The 9,756-nt window shown below is 62.3% G+C and overlaps 1 protein-coding gene across 1 annotated transcript; it reads right to left on the reverse strand.

The window, feature by feature from the left end:
- Positions 1-1,147: 1,147 nt before the first annotated feature.
- On the reverse strand, positions 1,148-8,811 carry LOC119097605 (transcription factor Sox-1-like). Its single transcript, XM_037220648.1, has 3 exons — positions 8,728-8,811; positions 1,771-1,951; positions 1,148-1,491 (listed from the first exon to the last, which is right to left on the reverse strand). Exons 1-3 carry the CDS (start codon positions 8,771-8,773, stop codon positions 1,149-1,151), a joined length of 570 nt encoding a protein of 189 aa, XP_037076543.1. The 5' UTR covers positions 8,774-8,811; the 3' UTR covers position 1,148.
- Between the last annotated feature and the right edge of the window lie 945 nt (positions 8,812-9,756).

Raw genomic sequence — 9,756 nt, forward strand, 5'->3', positions numbered from 1 at the left:
GAGCTATGGGATGAAAGGAGAATGGATAACAGTGGGGCAGGACCACATGTGCCTGGGAGGGCCAACCGCCGGGCCTTAGCCCGCGCAGGGACCCCACTACGGGGTGTGTGCTGGCGCCCGGTCGGGGTCTCTCTCCAGGTGGCCTGTCGGCTTACTCACGGCTGACGCATGCAGCCTGCCTCGCACAGGCCACGAGGATTCAGAATAAAGCAAGAAAGAGGATGAGAGGGTCGGATGACCGGGTTTAGTATTGATCAGTTTAGTTTTCCTGTCAGGGTTCAGCCATCCAGTTACTTATCAATTATGTCATTTGCTATCATTTCAACGGGATGTGCCGAACAGTAGGCCAAACCTTTCCCATGATCCTTATCCACAAAGTACCATCCGTGCCAGTTAGCTACCCCCGCAAGACTAGCCAGCTTCAGCGGGCCTCGTGACCCGCGCCCAACCAATCAACGCGAGAGCGTGTCTCGCTCGTCCGCGATCTCAGGAGCGGCCGGAACCGAGTGGTGCTTTGCCTACTTTTGCACGAGAATTCTGGCCCTACGCGCGCAGTGTGAAGCGAGAGAGCGGCGACAGATGAACCTTCTGAAGAGCTGTGTAGACGGCATCCATACGTGATGGCTTGTTACATAACATTCTGAGGGGCAGCTGCGTCTACACCGTACCCGCGGGTTCACTCTGCACCGAGCCGGGGGCCTGGGGGCGGCGCTGGGGCCGGTCTCTTGGGCAAGGTCGGCTGCTGGGGCTAGAGCAACAATTGAGGGCTAGGTCACCCGCTGGGGGCGGCGGGCCGCCGCTGGACCGCCGCTGGGCCGCCGCTGGGCTGCCACTGGGCCGCCGCTGGGCCGCCACTGGGCCGCCGCTGGGCTGCCACTGGGCCTGTCCACTGGGACCGCCGCTGGGCCGCCGCTGGGCCGGGCCGCTGGCCGCGGGGCTGCCACTGGGCCGCCGCTGGGCCGCGCCGCTGGGCCGCCACTGGGCCGTCCGCTGGGGCCGCCGCTGGGCTGTTGCTGGGCCGCCGCTGGGCTGCCGCTGGGCTGCCACTGGGCCGCCGCTGGGGGGCGAGGGCCGGCGCGGGCCTGTAATCACACGGGCGGGCCGCACCGCGCCCACTGACCCGCGCGGCACGCGGCGGCGCGCCTCGCTCACATGTGGTGCGCCAGCGTCATGGCGGCCGGCGGCAGGCTGGCGTCTGGGCTGCCTGTCATCTGGTGGTGGTAGGGCGGCATGTACTTCTGCTCGGCGGCGTACTTGGCGGCGGCGGCGGCCGCTGCCGCCTGCTCTGCCGCCCCCTGCGCCGGCAGGTACATGTTGATCATGCTGTTGAGGTCGCCCTGCTGCGGGGGCGCGCCGTACTCCCGCTTCATCGGCGGCGCGGCGGCGGTCGCCGACGGTGGTGTGTCCGAGCGCATGCTGTTGGGCGAGTGCGACGGCAGGCTGGCCGACGCTGTGCCCATGCCCGCCTGCATGCCGCTGTACGGGCTGGGGCTGCAACGGCGGAGGGCGGCCGTCAGCGGGTGGCCGGTGCCGCCGGACGCGGAGACAGCCGGCGGCCGAACGCCCTCCTCGGTCGCGACAGACTACAGCGAGTGGTGGAACTGACGGGCTTGGCTTTGAACCGCGGTCACGAAAGCTGGGAAATTTGGAGTACGGTTATGAAAGCCTGTATTAGCACGGAAAAACGGAATCGTTCTCGACTCGAATGCAGCCCAGATGAAGTGAGGCCGGGCGAGTGCGCGGCTCCATTGTCAGTTCCGCGACGCTCACCTGTTGGTGTACATGACGTTGTAACTGGAGCCGTTCATGTAGCCCATGCTGGAGGTGGTGGGAGGGGTGTAGCCTCGGGCCATCTCGTACTGGCCGCCGGCCGTCATGTACGGGTTGGTCATGTAGCTGCCGTAGGCAGCGGCATGCTGCTGGTACGCGGCCGGGTCGTAGGTGGGGTAACCTGGAGGACGAGAAGATATGGGATCAGCAGGGCTCCAGGGGTCGGCACATGGGGGGGGGGGCTGGGGTCAGCGGGGGCCCCACGGGTCAGCTCCTGAGGGGGGTCTGGAAACAGCAGGAGCTCCAGGGGTCAGCTCCTGGGGGACCGGAGAACTGGGGTCAGCGGGGAATCTAAGGATCCGTCTGTGGGTGTGGGGGGTGTGGGGGGGGGGGGTGAGAACTGTAGTCAGCAGGGGGTCTAGGGATCAGCTCTTGGGGGACGGGAGTTGAGGTCAGCAGGGGTTCTATGGATCATCGTCTGGGGGGTAGCGGGAGGGGTGGAGTCAGCAGGGAATCAAGGGATCAGCCCTTGGGAGAACTGAGGTCGGCACGGATCCAGGGATCAGCCCCGCAGGGCGGGTCTGGGAAAAACAGGGACTTCAGGTTAAGGGCCAGACAATATTCCAGAGGTTTCCAGAGATCAGCGAAGATCCGTGGGTTGGACCATATGTCAGATGTCAGATCCCGGTTACAACCGATACTTTGGAGGCCAACGAAGACTCCAAAACTTAGGCAGATTTCGGAGGTAGACCGATATTCCAGGTGTCAAACAATACGCAAGAGGTCAGCCAACATCCCGCGACAATACGCAAGAGGTCAGCCAGCATCCCGCGACAATACGCAAGAGGTCAGCCAGCATCCCGCGACAACACGCAAGAGGTCAGCCAGCATCCTGCGACACTGTTAAAGCGCAGAGGTAAAGTGCAGGACAGGGAGTATGGTGGCCCTGCCGATTCGTGCAAAGTGGCCGTGTTTTCAGGATGTCGCGGTAATATGGCAGTGGCTGTGTGCCGTATCTAGTAGTTGGTCATAACTCTTAGCGCCAATTTTACCAACCACGTGCGAACGAGCCTCTGCTCCAACTACGTACCACGGAGCAAGAGATGGACTCAAGACGCCCAAACACAAGTCACTCAGCTCAGCCCACCTACGACGCCCGCCAGAACTCAACACCAGCCGGTCACACTCCCGCTGGCCACTCGACACTCACTCTCGCTGCGTCCGTCCCGCCGCCTCCGTCCCCGGTCATCCGCCGGTCCCGAGGGTCCCCGCCAGACCGGACCGGACCGGACCGACCGCGGGAATTAGCCCAGCTTGCAGGCGCCCTCCTCTCGGCCTGTTTACCTTCAACACGGCGCGTGTTGACTCTGGCGCCGCGCCGCCGCTCACGCGCCGCCAAGGTGGTCTGGGCGCCGTTTTTCCGCGTGCGGACATAAGCGGACACTGTGGCGGTAATCCGCGCGCCGCGACAGGCCCGGCGTCGGCCGCCGCCGTTTTTGCGTGACCGTAAAGCGGCTATCGCGGCGCGGCGCTGCGGCGGTCGTGGCGCCGCCGCCAGCGCGCTTTCAATTATCGTAAACCATTACCCGGCGCCCGTAAAGGCTTTGCGGTGCGCTGCATGATTGCGGGTCGGCTGGGTGCGGGGTGGTGACGTGAAAATCAGACCGGCGATGACTCGTCTCTTGAAGATGCCGCGCGGCGGCCGGGCGGAAGCGGCGCCAGCTGGTGGCGGCGCCCCTGGGGCCAGCCTGTGACGCCGTGCGGGCGCAGCCGACAAAGCGGGGCAGGACGGTGCCCCGGTACCGAGAGCAGCCTCTGAAGATGGCGGGGGACAGCCGAGGACGATCGGGAGCTCGTCAGGGTCGGGACAGTCAGGTGTGTGGGCCGGGCAGCCAGGTCCGAGGTGGACTACCAAGCCTGTGGTAGACTACCGAGCCTGGGTGGATTACCAAGCCTGTGTTGCACAGCCCAGCCTGTGGTAGACTACCAAGCCTGTGGTGGACAACCAAGCCTGGGTGGACAACCGAGCCTGTGGTGGACTACCAAGCCTGGGTGGGCAACCGAACCTGTGGTGGGTTGCCAAGCCTGTGGTGAACAACCAAGCCCGCGGTGGACTACCAAGCCTGGGTGGACAACAAAGACCCAGACTGTACACGGCTGCCGATACAGGAGTTGGACGTGTTCACTGCGCACAGCGAAGACGTTGGGCTGTTTTAACAGTGCTGGGCTGGACTGTTAAAGACTGGCTGCTGTGCCGGTGAGGCCTGAGGCGCACGCAAGCGTGCACAACGGCCTCATGGAGCTGCAGCAACGTTCCACAGGAGAACCATCGTAAAAATAGCATCAACTCGCAACAGTGCTGCGATCTGTTCATGGTTGGTCGGCCGCCTGTGCTCTGAGACGCTCAGATAGTACGATCACGTGACGTCCACCTGTCAGCTGAGTGGTGTGGTCAAACCTCGGCAGTTTGTTCCCACTGAACGCCAGGATTTGAGAGGCACAAGTTGCCAAGGCGGGTTGGTTGATGCGTGCCCGCCGCATTACCCATCTCGCCGGAACGGTGCGGAAGAGGGGTGTGCCAAGGCTGCGCGCTCGTGCCTATTTTCTGCCGTGAAAATGGTTGTTTGCGGTACAGGCCGTCGGTGGCGCGCGTGTGTTTGCTCGCCGTATTGACAGCGGGTATTTGAAGAGCTCTGTCTCCACACCGCTCTAGTGTTTGCCAGGCCGCGGCTAAATAGTTCAACAGCCGCGCAATTCATCGTTAACGCATCACCGGCCGGCCGGCTCTGCTCCCGCTGCGCCCCCACTCTGCCCCTGCTCTCAGCCTCTCTCTCTCCTCGCTCGAGCTGCAAGCCCAGGCGCCAAATCGCCACTTGGTCTCTTCATTGGCAGAGATGAGCGGCGTATGTGATACGCCGCCAAGGGCGCAGCTACTGGAATCATCTCCGTTTCGACTCAGTGATATGACGTGCCGTGTATTTATTGCTCATGCTATGCTACGCCTATATGACATATATATGTATATATATATATATATATATATATATATATATATATATATATTTTCAGATGGTTCATGTAACACGAATCGCGGTATTATCAAAGGGAATGTTTTCCCACGACTGACGCAACCTACATGCTTCCCACATGATTGGAAAGTTGTGATGCTCCTTGAAAAGCCTAAAACAGGAAATGCAGAAATTGCGGGGTATTTTGAAGTATACATCGTCATACATGCAATACAAATGATGTGCGTATGTGCATCTCAAGTTTGTGCTCTCAATTGGCACGTAGTCCCTTTACAACAGCTGAGCGACAAAACCCACAAATGTGGAACATCAGCGGCTTCAGCCTTTCGATCTTTAAGGCATCTGAGACAAGTTTGACAACACCTATGAACCGCAAAGACTTCCCGCATAGCCCATTTAACAGCATGATTAACCCGAATTGCATCGGTTCTCCCACGCGACTTTTGTGTACAACAAATGTTGAACTGACTCACAATAGAAAACAGGTGATCCGGCACAAAAGAGACCCAAACAATAAGATTGCTATCATGTGGCCATTCAGAGCACAAAAACATTCCTGACTTTTGTTCAAGTCTCAATGGGGTTCACTCTCGCCGTAGTACTACGCCAGTCTGGGGTATTGATCTCGGCCACAACCACACAAAAGACGGTCTGCGCCTCTCTCAATGAAGTCCTTGTCTCTCTTTCTCCTGGCGCTCCTTCTCTCTGCCTCCTCCACTCTTCTGCCCGCTGCTCACCAAGGGCGGATGGCAGCCGGCGAGGCTTTCAGGGTCATGTGAAACCTCAGCTGACGGGCGCTGCAGGATTACCGAGGATCCTTTTACTGCCCAAAGATGCTAAATTTGGAAGCGACTGCACTCATAACAGCGAGTGCTATTACAGCCATCTAATTGCAAAAACCAAACAAAACCATGAATACAAATACCCATAAGCATTGACAGACAAATCCACAGCCATCACGTTTTTCAGCATACGTCCCAACTGGCTGCATTTTGTGAAAGAAAAGAACGGCCGCAACGCCCGCTCCTCACCGGTAATTCTGAGCTTCGCATGTGAATACGAGTACGGTGGAAACGAAGCTACTACTGAACGCTATGTCTACCAACATTCTGAGCCCAAGTCAGCAAGAGGATTCCTCCATCCGGGAGGGACCATCCGAGCTTGTAATGGCAGTTCCCGCCTGCGCTGGGACCAAGGCAACAGCCGTACCGTTATTACGGGTGGAGCGACTCGCCTGACCGGCGGGGCAGCGACTCGGCCTGCACCCCAGCGGTGACTCGAGTCGCCGTCGCATCGACGACTCGACCCGACTCCAGCCGCGACTCGCCGCTAGCCTCGCCGGCGGCCCCGTCCCGCCGGGAGGGAGCTCCCGTAGGCTGGCCGGGTGGGCGTAGCGCGGAGGCGGCAGCGCCCCGTCCCGCGGCCGGCTTCTCCTCCGCCGCCGCCCCCCCGCCGTCTCCAAAATTGCGCCGGCCGCGCGCAGGAAGTGGGCGACGACCGCCGGCCGCGCAGTAGAAAAAACAACGGGAGGCCGGCCGCGTCACGCGTCCTCGACCCGGCGGCGGCGCGGACGGCCCGGCCCGCACCTGCCCCGCGCGGCCCTCCCGCCACCGGGGCGGCCGGTGACCCCGGCACCGAGGGGCGTGTCGCTCGCACGGAGGGGGCACCGGTGGGTCCGCTCGGCGAGCGGCGCTACCGGAGCCATCCGTGGTAGGTGCGTACATGTGGGCCGAGGCCGCGGGGCCGTTGGGTCCGACGGCGAACGGGCGCCGAGTGCTGACTAGAGAGATTGCATATGTACGGTGCTGATGTGTTGACGGGATGGAATGTCAAGCTGCCGACCCTGCACCCGGGGTAGGGTGCACGAGAGTGACGCGTTGAGCGAGCACCGCGCAGCAGCACGCGTGACATTCCGCGTGTTGGCTTGGGCGCCTGTTGTCAATAGTTGCTGGCAAGATGTAGGCGGCAAAAAAGGACGTAGAAGTGATTGAGAAACGGTTGTTACCAGAAAGATAAAGCAAGAGTGTCTCATGAAGGAGAATGGAAAGAGAGAGAAGAGATATCTCGATAGAGATCAGCATTAGAGAGAGAGAGAGAGAGAGAGAGATATGAGAGAGAGAGAGGAGAGAGAGAGAGAGAGAGAGGAGAGAGAGAGAGAGAGAGAGAGAGGGAGAGAGAGAGAAGGAGAGAGAGAGAGAGAGAGAGAGAGGGCGTCAGACGGTGCCGACCCCGCTGTCTCTCACAGCCAGGACGCAAACAAACACATAATAAGTCTCAATAGCCGTGGAGGCGCCCCTAACTGGAGTGTAAGTGTCATAATGAGACGGGGGTCGATTCAGAGTGGGTCCCGACCCTGCGGACCCGGCCGGCAGCCCCAGCGACACTGCCCGGCGCCGGCCCGGTAAATAAGCTCCCACGGCTCGATATCCAGGCCAACGCCCTGCGGAGGCGAGACCCGCCGGGCCGGCGAGACGGGCGCCGCCCCGCCCCTTCGACGGGGGACGGCGACGAGCGAGTCTTCTCGTGGGAGAGGATGCGCCGGAAGATGACGCGAGTCTGCCAGAGTTTAGGTGTGCTGAGAGGAAAGTGTCTCATTTGCTCATGGTGTCATCCCATTGTGTGACGAATAAGCGCGACCAGAAACAGAAGCATCAGTAGTACGTACGTACAAAGCGCACCAGGAGTGAAAATGCAGCACCAAAGTAGGGTAGCGGTTGCCATTTGTTGCGCGCATAGGAATCGGAAGGTCTACGCACTAGGCCCACGCAGACGTTGGCACAAACTCGCGTTCGAGATGAAGCCCGAATTAAGCAGAGCCTGTCACCCTACAATCTAACGGAAAGCCTGCTTGGAGGAGCAAGACCGCGCCGTCAGTGTCTGCCGGGCATCCTGCGACGACGGACAGTAATTATCGCCCGAGCCTGGCCGTTGAGCGTCGAGCCGTGTAGCCAGCGATCGTATCTGGCCCGCCTGTCGGAGGACGCGCCGTTCCCCGGCAAATGGGCTACTTATGTGCGGCTATTAGATGCCGGCGCTGATACGCGGTATAAGTCTCACGTCCGGCGCCTGATCCACGGCCCAGGAAGGAGTCTCGGGGGTTCTCAAGAGACATGCAATGCCGATCGTGGGGCTCTCCGATCGAAAGGGCTGGTACGCTGACTGACCGGATTTTAACGTTGCTTTAGATAATGCGCTGCCGTTGGTAAGACTTGGCTTCAGCCTTCCTCTCACCAAGTGGGCAAGTTACTTCCTTCAGGTCGTGACAGTCTTTGGCGAAACATACGAACAGGACGTATTCATTTAGGTGGCATGTACCTGGTTTGAACAGGGCTCCTTCCCTAGCAATCACAGCCCGGTTCATTCAGGCGACGGGGGCCGCACCGCTACCGTCCCCCCCCCCCCTCCCCCAGCGGGACGAACGGTGAGAGGGCTCGCACACGACTCCAGCACTCGCCTCCACCGCCCTCTGCTGACGCTGATTGGTTTCCAGCGCGGCAAATGCCAGACCCAGCGAACTGCAGCAAACTGAAACCGATTGGCCCTCGGTCGGCGAAGTGGAGCCTTTGTGAGATCGTCCCGGGCCTGCGGGGACCCTCTCGCCGTCCGGATTCAGCGAGGGGTACGACACCAGCCTGCACCGCCGCTGCGGACGGGGCGAGCGCGGCGGCGCACACGCAGGCTCGTCTGCGAACGGCCAGCCTCCGGGGGTGGCCACTGGCGCGGACGAGCAGCAGCCTGACAACTCAAAGGCCCGTCCGGCTCATCTCAGTCAGCGAGTGCAGCGATTTTTGTCCGGTCGCGGCGGCCGAGCCGATGTTATCGCCGCCGGCGGCCGACGTCGCCACAACCCGCCCGATCGTGTGGCAGCGCCTCCCCGGGCCAGAGCTGCAGCCCGCACCCCACCGGCGCCGCCGCGCCGTGCTCTTACCGTTGGGCATGTAGCCGTTGGGCATCTGGTACATGTCGCGCGCCATGGTGGACGCCTGGGACCGCGACGGGTCCGGCTGTAGGATGCCGCCAGCCGAGCGGGTACTTGTCCTTCTTCAGCAGAGTCTTCGTCTTCCGCCGCGGCCTGCGAACGCGAGACAGACGGCGTCAGGCGGCATGCATGGAGCGGGCTAACGGAGCGGGACCTGCAGCTGAGGGAGGGCGTGGCGCCGGGCAGTCGGCTCCGAGGAGATGCAGCTTCTCGTCGCCTGCGACTGCGAGCTTCGTCATGCAGCAGCGAGTGGTTGTGACGGAGGTGGGGGGGCTCTGCAGGGTCGTGCCCCGCGTTAAGCTCTGGCTGCTTGTGTTCACTTCGTTCATTGCCAATGGAGCGGCAGTCCACCAGCAGACACCGTCGACCTGGTCTAGTGTGCTGGGGAGGTGAGGCGGTGAGCTCAGGTGAGGTGAGGTGAGGTGAGGTGTTGTGAGATAAGCACGCGTCAGACCACGCTCCCAGCAGAGCAAGGGTACGTGCTGTGGCCACCCCGTCCTGCAGTCGGCCAGCCAGCCGCGCCGCGCCGGCTGCAGCCGTCCCGCTCCACGGCGACGGCCGGCCGATCTGTGGCGGTGACCCCGGAGTACCGGGGCAGGTCGGCCCCTCTCCCGCTCCACCGGCGGCGGCCGGCCGATCTGTGGCGGTGACCCCCGGAGTACCGGGGGCAGATCCGGCCCCTCTCCCGGGCACCGGCGACGGGCCGACCGATCCGTGGCGGTGACCCCGGAGTACCGGGGCAGATCGGCCCCTCTCCCGGGGCACCGGCGGCGGGACCGGGACGGGCGGCCCGTCGCCGCGCGCCGGCGCCGGCGCCCCACTCGACCGTGGCGCGCCGGCGGGAAGCCCACCGCCTTTCTGATTGACTGCCGTTTCCTGCGGCCGCGTCACGTGGCGTCACGTGGCCGTGCGGTACGTGCCCGTCACGTGTCGGCGCCGCCGCTGACGTGGCGGCCGGCACGTGCGCGCAGCGCCCCG

This window comes from Pollicipes pollicipes, unplaced genomic scaffold (genome assembly GCF_011947565.3).
Source record: "Pollicipes pollicipes isolate AB1234 unplaced genomic scaffold, Ppol_2.1 Scaffold_4295;HRSCAF=5057_pilon_pilon_pilon, whole genome shotgun sequence".
Taxonomy (NCBI): Eukaryota; Metazoa; Arthropoda; class Thecostraca; order Pollicipedomorpha; family Pollicipedidae; genus Pollicipes; species Pollicipes pollicipes.